Here is a 24,695-nt window from a genome sequence, read left to right on the forward strand (position 1 = left end):
TTGTATTCGTGAGCTACATAACAGAAGGGCTGGCACAAATAGGGATTTCTTTTTGCACTCTTGTGTTTTCATGCTGCACCTCCATAGGGTGTGTAAAATATAAAAATGCCCTTAATCTCTCTCATGTTGTTGCTGCTAATCCTTCTTTGTCTCATTTTCTTCCCTTCGGCAGTGTATTCTTCTAGTTTTACATTTGTTATCTCACACTTTCTTCACTTAAACCAGTTCAACATATCATACTGCATTATGATGAAAACAATTCTGGTTCCACAATTTAAAAGTAAATTCCAGATTCCAAAATTTATTTTTTTTATAAAAAAATGGCCTTAAATTGTGTAAATCTGAAAATATTTTTATACAAAACAAATATTTTTAAATTATGTAATATGAAAAAATACAGATTACACAGTCTGAAGTATTTTTGTAAAAAAATAACTTCTAAATTATGTAATAAAAAATAAAAATGTGTTTAGATTATACAACTTACAAACTTTTTTATCTAAAAATATTCCTATATTAAGTAATCTAGAAGACACTTTTAACTTTCCAATCATACAATCTAAAAAATTTTAAGAATAAAAAATTTAAAATGAATGGAAGTTAACATTAAATGAAGAAAACAAAATGGAAGTTTTTCATATTTAGAAAGTGCAGAACAAAAACATAAGGTGAAAAAAAAAATTCCCCACAAATAAAATGAAGCAAGAAACAAAAATGGTTACGGGCTATGTGCATTCAAGAAATGCAGGCGGACTTGTGTTTTGATTTCCTATTGGATTTAAATTCAAATGCAATAAATAAATAAATAAGATAAATGAATGAATAAAATAAAAATCAGAATATACTTCATTTTAATAAACGGAAAAGGAATAGGGCACTAGAATAACATGTTAATACGTTAATATTTTTGGAAAAGTAAACTTACTGATATTGTTTTTGTTAATAACAAATTACTTTATCAATATATAGCTCACGGTAATGTCTGCTGGAGTGCAGTGTATTCTAGTATGGATAAATAATTAATAAGATCCTTATTTTAAGATGTTCTTAAGTTAGTTTTCGAAATAACAAAATCAGTACTTGAAGCTGTTAAAAGTTCTATTAAATTGTAAAATTATTTTGTTATTAAAGATCAATTCGACAAATTTTTTTTTTACATTTTTTAAGGATTAAATTGGATTTTTATTTTCAAAAACTAAATTGAGAATTTCTCACATCTTTAAAAACCTAATCATTTGTACGATATAATAGCTGTCAATTTACATTGGTCCGACACTAGCATAATATAACATCGACTATAACCAGAAACTACTTACGAATTTTTTTATAAATGTTTAAAAAAATACTTTCGTAAGATGAAAATATTTTGTACGTAAACTAATTTAAAAATTATATTTTAATTCTCTTATAAGTCGATTTTAATTTTTAGACAGGGAAATATTTTTTTTACAAAAATATATGAAAAGAATTCTCCAAATATATTCTTAAATTGGTTTTGACTTCAGTTATTTTAACTTGCGACAACTCACATATTAATTTTAACCCGTGATAGATTGTTTACTACCTAATTGAAAAAATATTTCGGAAGGAGAAAGCAATAACAGACATGTGGATCTTAATGTCAGAAGTTTAAAAGTTACATATTTTAGTTTTCAACTTAAATCTTGTTTGGAATTTAGGTAAGTGAGATAATAAATTATTTTATCATACTAATTTAACTTTTTGAATGATCTTTCTATTATAAACTTTGTTGATTTGATGTTTAAATTTATAGTTTCAAGAAATAATTATATTTTTTTTATCAAATTTTGTTAGGGATATAAAATTTTGAAGCTAGAAAGAGAAAGTTATTTCAGGATTTTCTTGTTCAGCGACTAGAAGCCTAGCCCAATAAGAACATTGTACTTGCCGGGCCCAATAATGTATTTGTTAAAAAGTTTCTTGTCTAATGAGAAATAACTTTTAACTTTTTTTGAGAGTTCTTTATATTATATATATATATTATAAATATTTAAATTTGTGGTTTAATCATTTATTTTCTTTTGTGAATAGTTTTATTTGAGTTTCTTTTATCATATGATAAATACGAATTTTTGAAAAGTTCTTCTTTAGAGGATTCCTTTAATATTTTTTGATATTGTATTTTCTCAATTTTTTTTGTAAGCATTAATTAGAAAGTTATCATTCATATATTCAAATTTCCATAGCAATTTTTTACATTAGAATTTTGGAAAAAATTAGAATATATATATATATATATATATATATATGAACTTAATACTCATAAATATATATAAAAAATTTTCTTGTTCTTTTCAATATATATCCAAGATATAATTTCATGAATTAAACTTATTTATTTTGATAAATAATTTAAATATTTAAATAGATGAACATCGTGCATCAAACAATAGAAATTGGTCTTGTAAATCGAGTTCTTTAGTATTGGCTATAGATAAAAGAGAAGGGAAATCTACTTGCAAAATACTTTTCGACGTAAGTAAGAATATTAATGTATAAGTGAATATAGAAGGTTGAATGAGTACTTCCTAGTAATTTGTTGGGTTGGGCTCACTTCCTATATGGAGGGTTTATAAGTCATCGGAATAGTGACCTATAGACCGCGTATAGTAGCTGCAATTTGGTGAATTTTCTAGTTTATTGTTCTCTATTTCATCTCTCTTGTCTTGCTATTTGGCTGATTATTGAGCACAATTTGTGCTGTGATTTGAAACTCTCTTGTAACTTAATTTTGGTCATAATGGAGTTTGATTAACTAGCTTGTTCCCGTGGATTTTACTTCTCACACTGAGAAGGTTTTCCACGTTAAAATTTCTGTGTATTCCTTCAGTGTGTGTTTGTTGCTGCCATTATTTGTTATTGCTTCTCACAGATTCTTGCAAGTTGGGAAATTATTATTTGTTGCTTATTGCTCTTGTTGAATTATTATTTTACTGTGTTGAATTTTCCATCAGAGTGGTATCAGAGCTCCTTGGTTGGAGCTATTTGACTGCTTTAATGATGGAGGCAAATACAAATAAGATGGTCTGTTTGAACGACACTAACTATCACTTATGGAAGGGAAAAATGAAGGATATGTTATTTGTGAAGAAATTGCATCTCCCTGTGTTTGCTACTGAAAAGCCAAAAGACAAGAATGATGAGGAATGGAAGTTTGAGCATCCGCAGGTTTGTGGTTTTATTCGTCAGTATGTTGAAGATAATGTTTATAATCACATTGCTAATGAGGAAGATGCAAAATCCCTGTGGAAGAATATTGAGACTTTGTATGCTTCTAGTATAGGAAACAATAAATTATATTTGTTGAATTCCTTGATGAATTTGAGGTACAAGGAGGGGATTTTTATTTCAGATCACTTAAAGGATTTTCAGGGGCTCCGAGATCAATTGTCAGAAATGGGCATCAAGTTTGATGATGAAGTGTTAGGATTATGGCTACTGAATACTCTACCATATTATTGGGTTTCAATTACAAACTCATCCCCTGATGATGTTGTCTCTTTGGAAAATGTCAAGAGTAGTGTTCTTAATGAGGAGATGAGAAGGAAGGCTCATGGTACTTCATCTCATTCTGAGGTACTTGTCATTGAAAATAGGGGGAGAAGTCAGAAAAAAGGAACTGAAAGGGAGTAGACAGAATAACAGAAGTAAGTCCAAGTCTAGATACAAAAATGTGGAGTGTCATTGTTGTCACAAAACAGAGCACATTCAGAGAAACTGTTTTCTCTGGAAAAGGGAGAAAAAGGATAAGAAAGGGAAATAGAAGGAGAAACATCATGACAATGGTGATCGTGTTACTACTGCTACTTGTGATGGTGATCCTATTATTCTCCATGACCATGATTCAGTTAATCTTATATCAGATGAGAGCATGTGGATAATTGACAGTGGTGCTACATTGCATGTTACACCAAGAAAGGTGTTCCTGCCGGTTGACTGAGAAAGTCTTCGCGCGTGGCTCTAACTTGCACTCGAGGACTCTTTCGTCTTCAACTCAAATCTCCGCCTTGCGCCGTTGTGAGAACCTGAAATGAAACGAGCAAAGGGTCGCGAGGGCGGCCGTTTGCACTCCGACGATCAAGTTAGTGAGGCAAGAAACATCAAAACCTCCGTATCGAAGATCGTAACTGAATCGTAACTAACTCTGAACTCTCTCTCTCTATGAGTGAGTGTGTAACTGGTAAAAGCGTGCAACTGATAGAACGTACCTTAGTAAACTCTTCAGAGAAGCTTATATACCTTGATGTTTCAGTGCTTACTGCCACGTGTCCTTCTGATTTGACCGCCATCCCACGTGGAAAGCCTTACCACGCTGTAACCCAACTTAGGGAAACTCCAACGTGTAAGTCTTCCTTCTCTGGAGTGCATCTGGCGCGAGGGGTGACTACCTGGGTGCCAACTCATGCGCCCCAGTTTCTAGTCACTCCCCTTGAGAGTATATCTGCCTTCCTCTCGTACCATGCACATGGTTCGCCCCTGGGCGTGGCCCTCTCCTGAGTCGTATCTGTCCCAGGGATTCTCCAGAGGTGGCGTGGGTACTTCACGAGGCAGGCTACCCCTTGCCGATACTGGAGCTATGGCCTTGAAGCCACCTTTCTCTTCTCTACATTACTGTTCTAAGGTGTTAGAAAAGATGGCTTTAAACTAGAGGGGGGGGGGGAATTGTTTAAAGGGGTTTTCACAAACTTTTCAAAGCTAGAATGAACTTATTTTAGAAACCAATTGGTTCAGCAATTCAGTTAGCCAAAACAGCAAGCAAAACTGTAATACTAGAAAAAAAACAATCGGTTGTTTCTTCGAAACAATCGGTTGTTTATACGAGCAAACAACAAACAAACTGAAATTAAAGAGTTAGGGATAGAGAGATTGTACACAGTTGTTTATACTGGTTCACTCCAAACTAGAGCTACATCCAGTCTTCTCAGAAACCCTGAGGATATCCACTAAGCAATCACCACTTGATCACTTACACCACAACCAAGAGAATGACCTTGAACACCTCAAGAAACACACTCTCCTTGGCCAACACTAAGATTGCTGATCTTGAACACCTCAAGAACACACAACCAATCTCAGCAAAACACACACACGAATTGTTCAGCAGTTTACAAAGATTACACTTGTTACAGATGAATATCTGAAATCAATACAAGTAGAATCCTATTCAGCACCTTGATCAATCTCTCAACACTTTTGCAATCTCTGAACTCTTTGAAAAACTCTTCTTAGATCAAAACTTTGTTTTCAAGATTCTTAAAACATTAAAACAGTTTTTCAGAATATATCTAAGAATATAGTTTGTTATTAAATCTTAACAAACTCTTAATTGCATTTAAAACCGATTGGTCAAAGCATTTAATGACTGGAGCGTATTCAGTTAAAGCATTTAAAGCTCAGTCAAAGAAAGCAGTTTTTCTGTTATGGTTTCAAAACAAACAATCGATTGTTTCCTCGAATCAATTGGTTGTTTTGTTACTTAACAAAATTACCATTCAAAAACAGTTTTCAAACTTTCTCAAAACACCTAAGTGTAAACAATCGGTTGTTTCGACAAAACAATCGGTTGTTTCAACTTAGTTTAAAAAACATTTTGCTTTGATAAAAATTAAGATGCTAATTGCTTTGAGATTTAATCTAAGGGTTGATTACAACATTGAACTACCCCAGAACAAAGCTTAAACCAGCACAGCAGCATCAAGAAAAGCAGAGGCTTCATCATCCTTCAAAGGATTGGATTCTTCAAAACATTGAACACCACTTGGTTCAACAATCTCCCCCTATTTGATGAAGACAAATCCCTGATGCTTGTGTTGTACTTGATTAAATCTGAAGCAATTCCTGCAATAGAACTTTGAGCAATACATTGAACTTCTGATATTCTGTTAGTATACAGATAAACAATTAAAGCTTAAAACATCTAATATCAGAACCAAATAACATCACTCAAACTGTTTTTAACAATATGAAAAACAGAACTTAAAACAAATTGGAAACACAACATATATCTCCCCCTATTTGTCTTCACAAATAGACAAAGATAAGAGATAAAATAAGACATTGTTCCCATTACATCAGAATAAACCAGCAACAGCAGAAGGAAAGAAATTTTAAAACCAGAAAAGAGAACAGCCAAAAACAATCGATTGTTTTGATGACCAATTGGTTGTTTTTCTTTCAATCTTCTTCATCAGCAAACTGAAGATCAAAGATTTGATTCTGGACAGCTTCAATCTGTTCGTCCAGAGTCATAAACCTTGCATCCATGTTGTCAAACCTGGTGTCAATCCTCTGAAAGTTACTAACACATAGATCATGAAGGCTCCTTTGATTTTCAGCAAAGGTATCTAACCTATTCACCATGAGTCTTTCAAAAGGAGACATGGTTTGCATTCTTTCTCCTTGATGTTTAGCATCAGCACTAGGACCTGCATCTTGAAAATCTTCAGCTGGATCTTCATGTTGAACATCCATGTCAGCAGGTTCATCTTGTTCAAGATGAGCAGCACCACTAGAAGATGCACCATGATCACCATCCTTACTTATCCACTTTCCACCTATTTTTGTAAAGCCCATCTTGCTGAGTGATCCATTGTTCAACTCTTGAGTTGACTTGACCAGCTCAGAAGTTTCATCTTCAAGATTAACTTCAAAATAGTGTAGAAACTTAGATATTAAAACAGCATAGGGATAGTGGTAATCGCCTAACCTGATGGCTTTTTGCATATGTTCTTTGATTATGTGAATCCAATTGATCTTCACTTTCTTGGTGATGCAGAAGATGTAAACCAGATCTTCTTCAGTCAACACAGAGTGGTTACTCCCCCTTGGAGTTAGAATCCAAGTTACAATGAGAGCAAGCAACCTCTCATCAAGCTTCAAACCTCCAACCGAGCATGTGCTAACTTGAGATTGATTGTTCTTCAAGCAACTTTTGTAGAACAGGATTTTGTTGAAATCTTCCACCACACCAAGGTTTCCTTTATTGATTCTTAATCCAGAGAACTTAAGCCCAGCAACAGCTGCCCAAACCTCATGGGTTATCTCCATCTCCACGCCTTTCACACGAGAGACTTAGTTGTTTCCCTCAAACTTCAAGTTGGTGTAGAAAACTCTCACCAAATCTGGATATATGTTCCCTTTGAGCTCCAGAAACTTTCTGAGTGATTGGTCCTTGAGAAGCCTCCTCACATTGTCAAGCTTTTGACTTTTGAGCCAGTCAAAGCACACAACCTTGGGGTTGTTTATCTTCTTGACACTTGTTTCATATCTATACTTCTCAATGAGATCGGTGTCACCAGAAAACCAGCTTTCAAGCCTTCCTCTAGACCTTACAGCTCTGGTTTTGACTCTTTTAGAGGTGGGAGGGGTTGATTCCATGAAAGCAGAGACGAAAACTTACTTCACAAAAAATTTTGCAAGAGATGGTGCAAGAGATGTTGCAATTGGTTGTTCTTGATGAAAGAAATCTGCACCTGATTTTATAGTAGAAAGAGAATCAATTTGAATTTAATTTCATTCAATGTGTACCTGATTTTTCAGAGAGAGTACTTGACTCTGTTCTGCACTGAAAAATGTCAGAAAAAGCTGAAAATCACATGGTCTTCACATGTGATCTTTGACTAGTCATTAAGGCTCTTGAATTTCCAAGATTTTGGAATATATTCCTTTATGACTGTTGTAAATCCTTTCTGAACGTGATCAGTTTTCAACACAGATCCTTTGACCAAGATTCTCCCTTTGAAAAAATCTGCAACGACTAGAAATTCAAAAAGCAGTTAAATCAATTTCTACACAGTGCTGTCAGACTCAAAACAATCGGTTATTTCGAAGAAACAATCGGTTGTTTTTCTGCAGCAGTTAAAAACTTGATTTTGTAATTTTTAACCATAAACAGAAACAGATTAAAGTACATGACATTGATTAAAAGACAATTAATCATAGGAAAGAACTTTGAAACAGAAATTGAGAACAAATAAAAGGAAGATTTTATCCTTGTGTTGTTTCTTCAATGAGCCAATTGCTTGCTGATCAAGAAAACTTCTTTTCACTGTTTTGACCTTTTGCATAGCATTGATTCAGCTTCAATGACTGCCTTTTTCTTCAACAGCTTGATCAGAAGGCTCAATTCTTCCTTTTCTCTTCATTTTTCCTGCATAAACAGATTCAAGTTGCAAGATTTGGTCCCCTTAAAAATTTGGGTCCATTTGGCTTTTCTTTGCTGTTAGAAACATCACATCCCTTAGGAATCCATTTCATAAAACCTTTAGGAACATAATATTTTCTAATTTTGCAGAATCTAACAGAGTGGCCTTTCTTCATGCAGTAAAAGCATGTAACAACCGGTTGTTTTGTCTTAACAATCGGTTGTTTTTCTAATTTTTTCAAAAAGCTTTTTGAAAACCTATCTTGCTTGTTCTGTGGATTGAAACCTAAACCAGCCTTTCCAAAAACACAGCTTTGAGATGCTAGGACATTCTCAAAGTTTGACTTTCCTTTTGAAAGCTTGTCCACAGTTTCAACAAGATAGTGAACCTTTTTCTCAAGATTTTCACAATTTGTGCAATTGAGAGTATCACACTTGCAAGAGGCATTTTTCAAATGATTTTCCAATTTTTCAAAATCACTTTTTGCTTTTCTCAGTTCCTCTTCAAGTGATTTAACTTTCTTTTCAAGCCCATTGTTAAGATCTTTCAATCGGTTGTTTGAAAGAACCAATCTATTAGCTTCATCATGTGTTTCTTGAAAAGCTTCAAGCAATTCGCTGTAGTTTTGTTCATTTAAGGAAGCACATGAACTTACCTCACTTGAACTGCAAGAATCATCATCATCATCCTCAACAACTAAGCATATGTTGGCTTTTTCATCTTCACTTGATGAAGAACTTGATGATGACACCTCATTTTCATCCCAAGTAATGTAGGCTCTTTTTGTCTTGCCTTTCTTCTCCTTGTAGCTTGTCTTTTTCTCTTTGCTCTTGTTGGGACAATCTGCCTTTATGTGACCTTGCTCACCACAACCAAAACAAGTATAGTTATTTGAATTAAATTCATTGGGTTTCTTGTTTCCATACCTATCCTTGTTGTTGTCTTTGTTGCGGTTTCTTTTTAGGAATTTGCTGAATTTTCTTGACAGCAAACTAAGATTTTCCTCATCACTATCATCACTTGAATCTTGCTTTCCCTTATGTTTGGATGCTTTCAAGGCTATGCTCCTTGTGTGCTTATCTTCACTCTCTTGAACATTGAGTCTATTCATCTCTGGCTCATGTTCCCTAAGCTTTCCAAACAAAGAGGCAACACTTAATGATGTTAGATCTTTAGATTCGGAAATAGCAGTTACCTTTGGTTGCCATGCTCTATCAAGACATTTCAAGATCTTGATGTTCAGCTCCTCTTTATCAAACGTCTTGTCTAGGCTTATAAGGTGATTGATGATGTGTGTAAACCTTTTCTGCACTTCAGCTATGGTTTCACCTTTAAGCATTCTAAACATCTCATAATCTTGGATGAGAGCATGCTTTCTAGCTCTTTTCACCTCATTTGTTCCTTCATGAGTGACTTCCAAAGTATCCCACATTTCTTTTGATGATTTGCATTGTGAGACCCTGAAAAACTTATCAGAATTTAAAGCAGAGGTTATAATATTTTTGGCAATGCAATCGAATTTGGCCTTTCTACTTTCTGCATCAGTCCATTGAGACCATGGCTTCTCAATGACAGAACCATCTTTTTCAAACGTTGGGATAAAAGGGCCATTTTCAATTGCATCCCAAATTCCTTTGTCAAGAGATTCCATAAATATTTTCATTCTAACTTTCCAAAACTGGTAATTCAAACCACAAAACAAGGGTGGTCTGTTTATTGAGGCACCTTCCCCAAACAGTAGTCTATCAGCCATTTTGAAAGATTTTAGGATCAACTTGAATGACTTTCAAGAACCAAGCTCTTGATGCCAATTGTTAGAAAAGATGGCTTTAAACTAGAGGGGGGTGGGGGGTGAATTGTTTAAAGGGGTTTTCGCAAACTTTTCAAAGCTAGAATGAACTTATTTCAGAAACCAATTGATTCAGCAATTCAGTTAGCCAAAACAGCAAGCAAAACTGTAATACTAGAAAAAAAACAATCGGTTGTTTCTTCGAAACAATCGGTTGTTTATACCAGCAAACAATAAACAAACTGAAATTAAAGAGTTAAGGATAGAGAGATTGTACACAGTTGTTTATACTGGTTCACTCCAAACTAGAGCTACATCCAGTCTTCTCAGAAACCCTGAGGATATCCACTAAGCAATCACCACTTGATCACTTACACCACAACCAAGAGAATGACCTTGAACACCTCAAGAAACACACTCTCCTTGGCCAACACTAAGATTGCTGATCTTGAACACCTCAAGAACACACAACCAATCTCAGCAAAACACACACACGAATTGTTCAGCAGTTTACAAAGATTACACTTGTTACAGATGAATATCTGAAATCAATACAAGTAGAATCCTATTCAGCACCTTGATCAATCTCTCAACACTTTTGCAATCTCTGAACTCTTTGGAAAACTCTTCTTAGATCAAAACTTTGTTTTCAAGATTCTTAAAACATTAAAACAGTTTTTCAGAATAAATCTAATAATATAGTTTGTTATTAAATCTTAACAAACTCTTAATTGCATTTAAAACAGATTGGTCAAAGCATTTAATGACTGGAGCGTATTCAGTTAAAGCATTTAAAGCTCAGTCAAAGAAAACATTTTTTCTGTTATGGTTTCAAAACAAACAATCGATTGTTTCCTCGAATCAATCGGTTGTTTTGTTACTTAACAAAATTACCATTCAAAAACAGTTTTCAAACTTTCTCAAAACACCTAAGTGTAACCAATCGGTTGTTTCAACTTAGTTTAAAAAACATTTTGCTTTGATAACTGATGAGGACGAAGACGAGTCTGCTGAGGGACAATTCTTCAAGAGAAGAAGGACCACCTGGGCAGCCCCCCAAGCTGTTACCTCCACATCCTCTTCCAACCATGGTGGCGACTCGCTAAGGGAGCACCCTCCAAGCGCCACCTCACCCCCTCAACCAATGGCCTTGGAGGGTGGGACTGAAGCTGAGCCCACATCAGCTCCACCATCTGCCCCAGAACTTCCCCTACCTCTCCAAGAAACACTGAGGGGCTACCTAGAGAAAATGTCTCCCAGCAGCCAAACTGAAGGGCCCAAGAAGGAAGGCATGAATTACTATATGGGCGCCTTCATTGCTCGTGCCAATACCTGGCGGGCCCAAGCTAAAATCAGAGCGATCGAAGCCTCTGCCTTCCAAGCTTTGGAGAAGGAGAACGCCTCTCTGAAAGAGGAAAAAGAGAGCTTGGCCCGTCGTTGGGAGCGTCAAAAGGAGGCCTATAAGGTCTCCTTAAAGGTGGCACAAAAGTCTAAGGAGGTAGTGTCGTTTCATCCTCAGGGTGTCTGAAAACACCAAGGCGATTAGTGTTCTTGGTGCCCACGCCCAGGGAGAGGCGTGTTGGAAACATCGCCGTATCGTCCCTGGTGTGTCTAAACACCAAGATGACAAGGGATTTTGGTGATTACGCCTAAGGAGAAGGTTTCCCGAAGGATGGCGCTTCTCCTTAACTGCGTGTATCTGCACCAAGTGACCTGGTTCTCCACTGCTCGGAAACTTCTTACTATCTGATGCCCACGCTGGAAGGAAACGCCCCCCGCCACTTCCTTGCGAGGTGTCTAAACATCAGACACCGGGGCTAGCTGTTCTCACCTGAGGAGGGGGCGTCCCGAAGGAATCCCTTAACCCCTGCTCAGGGACTAGACGCCCGAATTTTAAGTTATACTATGCGTACTGATCCTGCCTGTTGACCGGAACGCTGGAAACTGCCTCGTCAAAGGATCGACGTGCGCACGGCTTCACACCTCCGTTCCTCTTCGAGATCCACCTCAAGAACCTGCAAAGAAACAGAGCGGTGCCGCTGCGGCTGATCGCACTCCAACGCCCAAGTCAGTGACCGAATCACCAAATACTAAGAGAACAAGAACCGTGCAAATCCTCTCTCACAGTCAGCTCTATAACTCGCAAGCGTAAAAAGTATAATCTGAACGTGCGTACCTCAGAAAGTTTGTTGAGAACTCTTATATACCTGGTTGTTTTCTCTCTCCTGGCAGTTACAGACCTGGACACGTGGCTCGCATCCAGTCGTACACGTGCCATCATCTGGAGCCTCCTTGACTTGGCGCTGCTTCTACTCTCATTTTGGCTAAGTTACTTATGCATGGTACTGCCCAGTGCATAGCTAACTTGGGAGTGCGATCTCTACTGGAATTGGCGAGTTAGGGTGTCCTCATACACCTTCCCTGTGGTCTCGCCGGCCGCCTTCATAATTTGCTTCTCCTTCATCTTCGGCGATGTGCTTTCTCTGGCGATCTCCAACCGCTTGGTCGCCTGAGTTCACATCTGGCGACTTCATCTTTAACCCGGTGATCGCCTATTCTGATATGCTGGCGATCGGAACACGCCAACTTAATAACTGGCGGCTTCACGAGCCCCCCGACTTCCTTCCCTTCTGCCAGCCTGGCGTTTTGCCAACACGCCTATACTGTAGCAGGATGCCACGTCATCACTCCCGACTACCAGGGCGGTACACAAGCCCCCCAGTCTTAAGCGAAGACTTGTCTAGCGAAAAGACTGAAAGAGTCACGTCAACACCGGTCTATGTGGCACTGACGCAGAATTTCAAACGGTTGTACCTTCTGCTTTTTTGACGCTCCACCAAACCCCTCGCCCATCGCTCGACACGTGGCTTCATCAACGGTTCTCTTCAGTTGCCGTTTGCGCTTCCTAAACCCATTTCGAAAAAACCCTTAAACCCGTTTTCACTTAACACTGTTCCATCACTTTCCCTCGCATTCACGAACGCTCTAACTTTCTTCTGCGGAAAACTCTCAGCGCTCTCCAGCATTCTGAATCACCATCAACCTTCATCGTCTTCCTGATCATCAAAAGGTACCTACTTTCCTTCTTCTGCTGGTTTTCCTTGCATTTTAACCGATTCGCATCATCCTGTAACTGCCTGGTGCATACGCTGTGGGTTGCTTTTCCATTTCTCCTTCTGCGTAACTTAGGGTTTCGTCAATCGTTGCAACGAACCTACATTCGTTCGTTTTTCACCTTCCTTCTATGATCGAGTCAGCCTCTGTAACCCCTGATCATTTTTCCTTTTCTTCTTCCTTTGCAGCTGCAACCATGACTCGCACAAAGATCACCCCGAATCCTCCTCCTTCATCACGAAACCCCCCTTCACAAGCACACGACCCACCACGAGTTCGTGGCGCTTCATCTTCGCAGGCTGAGAGGCCTGCGTCTTCCCGCCCTAACCTGGCCCAGGCGACTCCACCTATCGCCGGAGGAGCCCCTGTTCCCTTGCCAGACTTCAAAACCCTGTATCCTTGGGCCAACTCGACCCTTCTGAAGGAGACATCTTCTGTGAACACTGCTGGAGCAGTTTTGCGGCTGACAAAGGGGGATGAGCCTAACCAGACGTTTCATAAGGAGCACGATGAGAAAATGATAGTGCTACCTTGCCCCCCCGATCTGCCCGTTTGTGCTGATGACAAGGTGAGTGCTGACGGGCCCTTCTGCTTCGTCTACACAACCTTATTCAAGAAGGTGAAGCTCAAGTTCCCTTTCACCCGTTTCGAAAGGGAGCTCCTTACCGAGCTCAACATCGCCGCCGCCCAGCTCCATCCCAACAGCTGGGCGTTTGTGCGAGCGTTCGAAGTGATGTGCGACCATCTGGGGTTGCCCGCATCAGTGGACGTGTTCCTATTCCTCTTCGAAGCCAAGCACCCAGGAGACCGCCTGTGGGTTAGCTTGAACGCGATCGCTGGGAGGTCCATCTTTGCCATCTTCCAGCAGTCCTATAAAGACTGGAAAGGGAGATTCGTTCAAGTGCGCGCTAATGATAAGGACGCCTCCCTTCTCGACGGCTTCCCCTTGTACTGGGTGGACAAGGGGAAGAAAGAGTCCAAGAGCTGCTTCAGGAGACCCAGAAGTCCTGACAGCATGGGAGCATTGGACAGAGATCTCTGTCTCTTCTGGAAAAGGGTGGTGGACGCCAACATTACTTTCCTTACCACCACCTTGATCTGCTTCGAATTCTACGAAGACCAGTTAGAAATTCGAATAGGTTAGAACATTAAAAACTGTTGTTTTAATACTGCTTCTGTTTAGCTATTTCTGGGCGTCTTGTGCGTTATGCGCAAGACTTTGGTTTTATCTTTCCTGCACATATCATCTGCTTTGCTGTGTACTACCTTATGCACTTATTTTTTCCTTGAGTTAACCCATGCATTCTCGTTCCATGCAGATAACATGTTGGGCAAAGGCATGCTCGCTGAACTGTAGGCGCTCGCCCGAAACCACGGGTTGGCGACGGGTTCTCAAACGGTGCCTAACTCGGTGGTGGAGACAGCCATCGTCCACGGGCGATCGCCACCCAAGGAACCTGCCCAACGCAAGAAATTGGTCCTCAAGAGACCTAAAAGGAAAGCCCCTCAGGTGATCCACGAGGAAGAGGAAGAAGATGACGAGGCCACCGAAGACGGTTTGGTCTCAAAGAGGAAGAGGGTGGCACCTTCTTCACCGCCTGCTCCACCCCCTCTTCCAACCTCAACACCTCCATCGACGCCTGCTCCTCCTCCATCATCGCCACCCCCACAGGCTCCTGCCTCACCAGTCCAAGCGGTCCCACTGGTCACTGCGCCACCTACAGTTGAGGCCCAAGAGCCAAACTTCATGGAGGACCCCCCAAGCGCCTCTACACCATATGTGTCAGCTGGAGGGGGTCCCCCTTCAAACGCCTCAGCTGCAGAAGTTGCTCCAATCGGGGATGAGGTTGCTCATACCTCTCCGATTCTGATCACCGAATCCCCGATTCCGTCGCCACGCCAAGAAGCGCCTACTGAAGAACCCGCTAAGGAAAGTGGCGATGAGAACCAACAACAGGCTCACCTGGTGCCTCTCCAAGCAGCAAACCTCCCTTTGGAGGTCACTAGGATGTGGGAGCCTCTATCTGCTAAGCTGAAGACCATAGCAGAAGATATCCCGGCGATCATAACCAGAGCTGTGGAGAGCTCAACCAGGAGGCTCCAAGACGACCTCTTCAACCTCAAAACCGAAAACAGCACCATGAGGGTCGAGGTGGAGAAGTTGTCTTTCAACCTGACGCTCGCAGAAATCGAACACTCCCGAGTGGAGGATGCAATGAATACCGAGCTCAGGCTGGCGCGCAAGGAGGCCGCTGACCTTCGCCACAAGGTGCATCAACTTGCTTAAGAGAAGGTCGAACTGGAGAGCAAGATTGTGCCTCTTCGCGTCAGGGTGGTTGACCTGGAGGCTCTCATAAAAGCTGACGCCGCTAAGGTGCAGAAATTGGAGCAGAGGTCAGTCGACCGAGAGAAATTCCTTGGGCAAGTGGAAAAGGCAAGGGACGACGCCATAGCCGATCTCGCCGAGGCCAACGCAGAGAAGGGAAAGGTGGCTGCTGAACTGGCCCAAGCACAAGCGGAATCCAAGAAGGTTACTGAAGACCTTCTCCAGGCTCAAGAGACCAATGAACAACTCAAGAAACAGGTTGAAGAGCTGGAGCAACAGAATAAAGAGCTGAAAGAGCAAACTGAAGACCTCAAGAAGCGGATTGAGGAACTTCAGAAGCAAATTGAAGAACTCAAGCTGAACTCTGCTCAAATTCTGGCTGCTGGATTCGAAGCTGCGCGGGAACAATTTGCTTGCCTGTTCCCCGACCTGGATCTCAGCATGAACAATGAAGTGGTGGATGGAAAAGTCGTTCCTGCTGAAGACTAATCAACTCTTCTTCATCTGCTACCTTCGTGCTTTCCCTTGTATTATAACTTGTAATAAACTTTATGTCCCTTCGTATATATGCTCTAAACTGTTAACTGTTAATGACAAAGGTCTATGTTTTTCCTTTTATAACTTCTTCACTCGCTTCAACTTTCCTTGCTTGTTTAATTTCAAAGAAATGACTTAGGAAAACTGTAGGTACAACCTTTGACTTAACTGCTTCGGATCACTTCAGCCTTAAGCAACAAACACTTAACAATTCGTAATCTTAAGGCAATTAACCTTATCGTAAAAATATCCCTCAAGCAATGAACTGTAACTCAGTTACTGGCTTAAACACCGCTCCACTCGACCTGCTTCATCAAACAGGTGTTTTAACCTTCTCGCCGCTGTTTGAACTCTTCCTGATCGCCAAAGACTATTGGGGATATCAGCTTCTTTCTAGCCTCATGCTTTGGCCATTGTTTCTTTGTCTGGGGTAGAAACGCCTTTTGGGATCCTTCTTTACCTCCCTGAACTTCAGAACAAAAGACCGGGTGACTAGGCGTTCTCTTCGAACCTACCTTAGCCACCTTCCAAACTTCTTCCACCCTCTGCACCATACCTGAACTCGTTCGAGACGAGAAGGATTTTATCTTGCCTAAGCTCGCATGTAGGCGAGAAGGTCTTTAACTCGCCTGAACTCGCTCATCGGCGAGAAGGTCTTTAACTCGCCTCTACATTGCCCCAAGGGTTACATCTTCTCGCCCCCAGAAACACGGAGGACTTTTTACTGGTGCCTCTACATTGCCCCAGGGGTTACATCTTCTCGCCCCCAGAAACACGGAGGACTTTTTACTGGTGCCTCTACATTGCCCCAGGGGTTACATCTTCTCGCCCCCAGAAACACGGAGGACTTTTTACTGGTGCCTCTACATTGCCCCAGGGGTTACATCTTCTCGCCCCCAGAAACACTGAGGACTTTTCACTGGTGCCTCTACATTGCCCCAGGGGTTACATCTTCTCGCCCCCAGAAACACGGAGGACTTTTTACTCTTCCTCGCCTGCACTCGCTCGACGGCGAGGAGGTCTTTATCTCGCCTCAGAACGCGCGAGGGCGTTGAGGTCTTTCATCAGGTGCCTCCGATCGCCGAAAAACGATGAGGACTTTAAAACTTTAACTGGCGCCTCCAATCGCCGAAAAACGATGAGGACTTAAAAACTTTAACTGGCGCCTCCAATCGCCGAAAAACGATGAGGACTTAAAAACTTTTTAGAAAGCATGCGATATATCTTTACTTGCCTTAAATCACGTACAAGTGACAAGGTCTTTCTTCAAAACTTTTGGAAAATAGCAAACATGCAATCTGAAAACGCCTTATACTTCGAAAACTCTTCTTTTATTGGGTGGCCTCATTAAAAACCCTCCTTAGGGAAAAAAGAGTGCCCCCTTCAAACTGTTTCGTCAGAGACATTGTATTATGACTTTTGTGTTTGTCTTTACTTACAAAGCTCTTAACTATAGTACAACTTCAGGTGCGTGGCGTTCCAGGTGCGAGGAATCGCCCCTCCTTCCAGCGTCTCTAAGCGGTAGGCGCCGTTCCCGAGCGCCTCGGTTATTCTGAACGGTCCAGTCCACTTGGGCGACAGTTTATTCTCCATCTCGTACTGGTGGGCCTTCCTCATCACCAGATCGCCCTCTCTAAACTGCCTTGGCATCACCTTCGAGTTGTATCTTCGTTCGATCCTCCTCTTCACCGCCTCAGCCTTTAATCTCGCCTCTTCCCTGACCTCATCCAGTAGATCCAGGTTTAGCCTCCTCTCTTCATTCGAGTCTTCCTCTACGAAGTTCTGGAATCTCGGCGAGCTCTCCTGGATCTCCACTGGAATCATGGCATCACACCCATAGACCAAGCTGAACGGGGTCTCATGGGTTCCTGACTGCTCGGTGGTGTGGTACGCCCAGACTATACGGGGTACCTCCTCAGCCCAACTTCCCTTGGCTTTCTCAAGCCTTCTCTTCAAACCTCTCAACAACACCCGATTGGCTGACTCCACCTGGCCATTTGTCTGAGGGTGCTCGACGGATGCGAACACTTGTTGAATTCCCACCCCTTCGCAAAGCTTCTTCAACAGGTGACTTGCAAACTGAGTCCCGTTGTCCGACACCAGGCGCTTGGGCACACCAAACCGGCATACAATATTCTTCCACACGAAACCTTCGATCTTGTGTGCGGTGATCTGGGCCACTGGTTCTGCGTCGATCCACTTGGTGAAATATTCAATCGCCACCACCAAGTACTTCATCTGCCTGATCGCCAGCGGGAAAGGTCCCAAGATGTCGATTCCCCAGGTATGAAACGGCCAAGGGCTATAGATCGACTTCAACTCCTCGGGAGGCGCCTTATGCCAATCGGCGTGCTGTTGGCATTGTTTGCAACACTGGGCATACTTCTTGCAATCTTCTCTCATCGATGGCCAGTAATATCCCGCACGGAGAGTCCTCGCGGCCAGAGCTCGACCCCCGACGTGGCTTCCGCATATACCTTCGTGGAGCTCCGCCATGATTCTCGTGCACTTCTCGCCGTGTATACATTCCAGGAGCGGGTGAGTGAACCCAAACCTGTACAGATCGCCATCAATCAGGGTGTACTTGCTAGAATTCTTCTTTACCTTCCTAGCCTCAGCCGGATCCAGCGGGAGAAGGCCATCGGCCAGGCACCGCTTGTACTGTGTTATCCAAGTGTCTGGCTCATGGGTAGCGCAGACCTGCATCACGTTCACCTTCTCTCCCCGGCAAGCTCTAATTCTCGGCGATCTCAGAGTTTCTTGCGTCAGGGACTTATGGCTCCTCGCGGCTTTCTCCGTCGACTTGCTGATCTGAAGGACCAGGTGATCTGCCACAAATGCCCTTGGCGTCTTCAGAGTTTCTTGAATCACCGTCCTCTGCCTACCCCCCTTGCCTGAGCTGGCGAGCTTAGCAAGCAAGTCAGCTCGGGCATTCTGCTCTCTGGGTACATGTACTACTTCAAAGGAGGCAAAGGAACTCTTCAATTCCTGCACATACGCCAAGTAAGTTGCCATTTGTGAATCTTTAGCCTAGAACTCGCCTGTTACTTGCCCCGTGACTAGCAGCGAGTCACTCTTAGCCATCAGCACCCTAGCTCCCATCTCCTTGGCCAGCAAAATTCCGGCGATCAGCGCCTCATACTCTGCTTGATTGTTACTGGCTTTGAAGGCAAACCTCAGAGATTGTTCGATCAGCACGCCGTTGGGTCCTTCCAATATGACTCCAGCACCGCTGCCCTGCTGGTTCGACGATCCATCCACCGAAAGTACCCAACGGAAATCGTCTCCTTCAACCCGCGTCGCCTCTGATGAGAGCTCAACCACGAAATCTGCAAAGATTTGCCCCTTGATCGGGCCTCGGGGCTCATATTTAATATCAAACTCTGACAACTCTACTGCCCACTTCACCATCCTTCCCGCAACGTCAGGTTTCTTCAAGACCTTCTGGATGGGCAGGTCAGTCATCACCAGTATTGTGAAACTATGGAAGTAGTGGCGCAACCTCCTCGCCGAAAATACCACAGCCAGCGCAGCCTTCTCCAGGGCCTGATATCTCGTTTCTGGGCCCTGCAACACCTTGCTCACAAAATAAATAGGCTTCTGAGCCTAATCTTGATCCTGGGCGAGCACCGCACTCACCGCCCTCTCAGTTATAGCAAAATACAACCTGAGAGGGACTCCCACCAGCGGTTTGCATAGAACCGGCGGGCTCGCCAGATACTCCTTCAGCTTGATGAAAGCTTCCTCGCACTCTTTCGTCCAAACAAACTTATTATTGCGCCGCAGACACTGAAAATAGGGATGCCCCTTTTCTCCGCTAGCTGACACGAAGCGAGATAGGGCTGTCATCCGACCTGTTAGCTGCTGGACTTCTTTCACCGTAGCTGGGCTCCTCATCGCACGTTCCTTCCCAGCATTGGTGCAAGTACTCGATCCATCAGCCTCTGGTATGTGGCCCCCGCGTTCTTCAGCCCAAACGGCATCACCTTATAGCAATAGCACGATCTCTCCGTCATGAAGGCTGTCTTCTCTTCATCCATGGGATGCATCTTGATCTGATTATATCCCGAGAAGGCATCCAGGAAACTCAGCAACTTACACCCTGCAGCACTATCGACCAGGGCATCTATGCTTGGTAAAGGATACGAATCCTTTGGGCAAGCTTTGTTCAGGTCGGTGAAGTTGACGCACATGCGCCATTTCTCGTTACTCTTCTTCACCAGCACGACATTTGCCAGCCATTCAGGGTACTGGACTTCCCTGATGTGGCCTGCAGCGAGGAGTTTCTGTGTTTCGTCCCTGATCGCCTGCCTCCTCTCCTCGTTGAACTTTCTTCTCCTTTGTCGCACTGGTCTCACCAAATTGTCCATCGCCAGATGATGGCACAAGAAGTCGGGATCAATCCCGGGCATGTCCGAAGCGGACCATGCAAACGCGTCCAAATGCCGCTTAATCACCTTGGCGATCTGGTCCTGGAGCTCGACCTCCAGAGATCTTCCCAGCTTGAAGATCTTTCCTCCGATCTCCTTTTCGAGCCATTGCTCGACAGGTTTTGGCCTGGATTCTCTGGCGATCACCGCCCTGGCGATTCCCTGCTCCCTCGCTTCCTCAGGGCGATTCCGCACCTCTTCCTCCTCCAGACCAGCATTCCTCTCCCCCAGCTCAGCGTCCACCATCTCCACATCTCTTCCGGCGGCCTCCTCTGTTACCGTCGATCTGGGCTTCACACCGGGAGGTGGGGTGGTTGTTACATAACTCACCGACCTCTTGTTTTTCAGGCTATTTCATAGCACTTTTTCGCTTCTTTCTGATCAGACTTGATCGTGATCACCACCCCCTCCATGGACGACAACTTTACCTTCATGTGCCGAGTCGACGGGATGGCGCCTATCCTGTTAAGCGTGGGCCTTCCCAACAGGATGTTGTATGCTGAAGGAGCGTTTACGATGAGGTACTTGATTTTCTCCGTCCTCGACCCAGCCTCATCTGTAAACGTGGTTCTCAGCTCAATGTACCCCCTGACCTCCACCTGGTCACCAGCGAACCCATATAGGCACCCTCCATAGGGCCTCAGCTGGTCAAGGGGCAACTCCAGCTGCGTGAAAGTCGGCCAGAACATCACGTCTGCCGAGCTTCCTTGGTCCACCAGAACTCTGTGGACCTTCCTTCCCGCCGTAACCAATGAAATGACTATGGGATCGTTGTCATGAGGCACAACGTCCCGAAGATCCTGCTTGGTGAACGTAATGTCCACTTCCGGCGAGTGATCTTCAAACATATCCACTGTCATCACCGATCGCGCGTACTTCTTCCTCTGCGATGCGGTGCATCCACCACCTGAGAAGCCCCCTGCAATGGTGTGGATCTCCCCGTGGATAGGCATCTCATGTTGCTGGGCTTCTCCACCTGCTGGCTGGGAACTCGACGCTCCCCCCGTCCTCCTGTCCAGCAGATAGTCATTTAGGAACCCGCTCTTAACCAGATCGTCGAGCTGATATCCCAAGGACAAACACGAGTCCAAAGTGTGGCCAAAACCTTGGTGAAACTCACACCAGGCATCCGGCTTTGACCCCAGCACCTTGTTGCCCACCTTCTCAGGCGCTTTCAACCTAGCAGATATGTTAGGAATGGCGATCAGATCCGCTAGTCCCATGACAAACTTGTGCTTAGGCGGGCGATTGTATTCCCGGCGTGCTGGTTGCTGGCGCCCCTGGCTCCTTCCCTTGTTCCTCCTATCGTAAGGATGGCGAGTCCTCTGGTCCTTCCTGGCCGCCGCCGCTGTTTCCAGCACCCTCTGCGGCTAGATCCTGGTCTGGGCGCGTGGCCTGGCGGGAGCCACGCTTCCTCTCTTCTCGGCGACTTCACTCTCGTCGGCGATGTGAGCCACCGCAAGTCGCCTGACTTCAGCAAACGTCGCGGGGTGAGCCCTGATCAAGGCCTCGCAGAATGGTCCTGGCAGCACGCCCTTCTTGAAGGCATAGACCAGCATTTCTTCATCCTTGGCCGGCGATTTGACCATCTGCGCTCCAAAGCGATTCAAGTAATCTCTGAGGGACTCTCCCTGGTACTGCCTTATATCAAACAGATCATAAGACACCCTGGGCGGTGCCTTATTCACGATGTACTGCTCGACAAAAATCTTCGAGAACTGTTGAAAATTGGTTATGTGGCCGTTAGGCAGGCTCACAAACCACTCCATCGCCGTTCCCTGGAGCGTACTCACGAACATCTTGCAGTACACGGCGTCTGACCCTCCCGACAGCATCATCTGCGTATGGAACGTGGTCAGATGGGCCTCTGGATCCTCCACGCCGGTAAAAACAGCCTTGACAGGGACCACGCTCGTAGGAATGGGCGTGTCAGTAATCGCCTGAACAAAAGGCATAGGGAAAACACGAGGTGGCGACGACGGTGCCACCTCTTCAGCAGAAGAATGCCCTTGCTGCTCCTGAAGAGCTTGACGCAGCTCCTCAGTCACCTTGCTGAGCTCCTCATTCCTGGCGCGAGAGGCGACCAGGTCCTCATGCATTCTCGCCTGCTCTATGCGCGAGGCTTCCACAGTTGCCTGCAACGAACGCATCATCTCTGCCATCTGCGCCATGGTCATGGCAGCGGCGCCTTCGGCAGCGACGGGCGCAACTGGACTTGAGCGATTGCTTCTCATTTTTCTCATGAAACTCAGCGAATCACAGAATGCAGCGGACAACACTTACTTCAGCGACGATTGAGTCAGCGATCAATCGGAAAAACTGTGCGAAACTCCGGGAGAAAACTCAAGAACACCGTAAACCTTCAAAGAAACTTGTAACTTCACCGAACAAATCGCGCGAAAACAGCAGGAAAACCTTTCTTCACCGATCGAAAACCCAAACGAACGGTGTAAAACGCGAATTCACCGAACAAATTTCAAGCAAACAGCGAACGATGGTTGCACCAGCACACAACCACGCAGAAAACTTCGAAAACCTCCAAGAACTCACGCTGTGGATGGGAGCAAGTTTTACACGGCCCCACGGTGGGCGCCTGATGATCCTGCCTGTTGACCGGAACGCTGGAAACTGCCTCGTCAAAGGATCGACGTGCGCACCGCTTCACACCTCCGTTCCACTTCGAGATCCACCTCAAGAACCTGCAAAGAAACAGAGTGGCGCCGCTGCGGCCGATCGCACTCCAACGCCCAAGTCAGTGACCGAATCACCAAATACTAAGAGAACAAGAACCGTGCAAATCCTCTCTCACAGTCAGCTCTATAACTCGCAAGCGTAAAGAGTATAATCTGAACGTGCGTACCTCAGAAAGTTTGTTGAGAACTCTTATATACCTGGTTGTTTTCTCTCTCCTGGCAGTTACAGACCTGGACACGTGGCTCGCATCCAGTCGTACACGTGCCATCATCTGGAGCCTCCTTGACTTGGCGCTGCTTCTACTCTCATTTTGGCTAAGTTACTTATGCATGGTACTGCCCAGTGCATAGCTAACTTGGGAGTGCGATCTCTACTGGAATTGGCGAGTTAGGGTGTCCTCATACACCTTCCCTGTGGTCTCGCCGGCCGCCTTCATAATTTGCTTCTCCTTCATCTTCGACGATGTGCTTTCTCTGGCGATCTCCAACCGCTTGGTCGCCTGAGTTCACATCTGGCGACTTCATCTTTAACCCGGTGATCGCCTATTCTGATATGCTGGCGATCGGAACACGCCAACTTAATAACTGGCGGCTTCACGAGCCCCCCGACTTCCTTCCCTTCTGCCAGCCTGGCGCTTTGCCAACACGCCTATACTGTAGCAGGATGCCACGTCATCACTCCCGACTACCAGGGCGGTACACGTAGCTTTCAACTCGACGCCCACGCCTGAGAATGTGCTCTCGTCACTTGCTTTGGGGTGTCGACTCGTTCAAACTGGTTTGCGCACTCGACACCCGCTCCCTTACCTGGCGATGCCTACGCCTGGCGACGCCTTCACTGGCGTCGCCTACCCCTGGCGACGCCCACGCCTGGCGATGCCTACCCCAGGCGACGCCTTGAGCCTTTGTTTTTGTTTCTTAATCTTTGCTTTTACTTTGTGAGAGAAGGAAAAACTGAGACAAAGTTTTCTTGAACTTCTTTTTACTTGGGTGACCTCATTAAAAAACCCCCGTAAGGGAAAAAGAGTGTCCCCTTTTAGAATGTGTACTACATAATGTTTTTAGCTGAAATAAAACTTCAAATTGGCTGCATTCTAGCTACGTGGGACGGGGCCTCCTTTCAGAGTCTTCTGCTTGTACGAGCCATTCCCTTTGGCTTCGATTACTCTGAAGGGTCCAGTCCACTTGGGAGACAACTTGTTCTCTAACTCATAAGGATGAGCCTTCCGCATGACCAGGTCAGCTACTCGGAATTGCCGCGGCTTCACCTTAGAGTTGTACTGATGCTCCACTCTTCTCTTTACGGCTTCAGCTTTTATCCTCGCCATCTCTCTGTCCTCGTCCAATAGGTCTAGATTCACCTTTCTTTCCTCGTTGGACTCCTCTGCCACAAAGCTCAGAAAGCGGGGTGAGCTCTCGTGAATCTCTACTGGGATCATGGCGTCTGACCCATATACTAAGCTGAACGGCGTCTCCATGGTTGAAGATTGAGGCGTGGTGTGGTAAGCCCACACGATCCTTGGTACTTCTTCTGCCCACGCCCCTTTAGCTTTCTCTAGTCTTCGCTTCAACCCCCTCAGCAAAATTCTATTCGCGGACTCTACCTGCCCATTCGTCTGGGGTGTTTGACTGACGCGAACA

The 24,695-nt window shown here is 44.1% G+C and overlaps 1 protein-coding gene across 1 annotated transcript; it reads right to left on the reverse strand.

The window, feature by feature from the left end:
• Positions 1–24,148: 24,148 nt before the first annotated feature.
• On the reverse strand, positions 24,149–24,532 carry LOC137829108 (uncharacterized). Its single transcript, XM_068635903.1, has one exon. It carries the CDS (start codon positions 24,530–24,532, stop codon positions 24,149–24,151), a length of 384 nt encoding a protein of 127 aa, XP_068492004.1.
• Positions 24,533–24,695: the final 163 nt, after the last annotated feature.

The sequence above is a fragment of the Phaseolus vulgaris genome, chromosome 7 (genome assembly GCF_000499845.2).
Source record: "Phaseolus vulgaris cultivar G19833 chromosome 7, P. vulgaris v2.0, whole genome shotgun sequence".
Taxonomy (NCBI): Eukaryota; Viridiplantae; Streptophyta; class Magnoliopsida; order Fabales; family Fabaceae; genus Phaseolus; species Phaseolus vulgaris.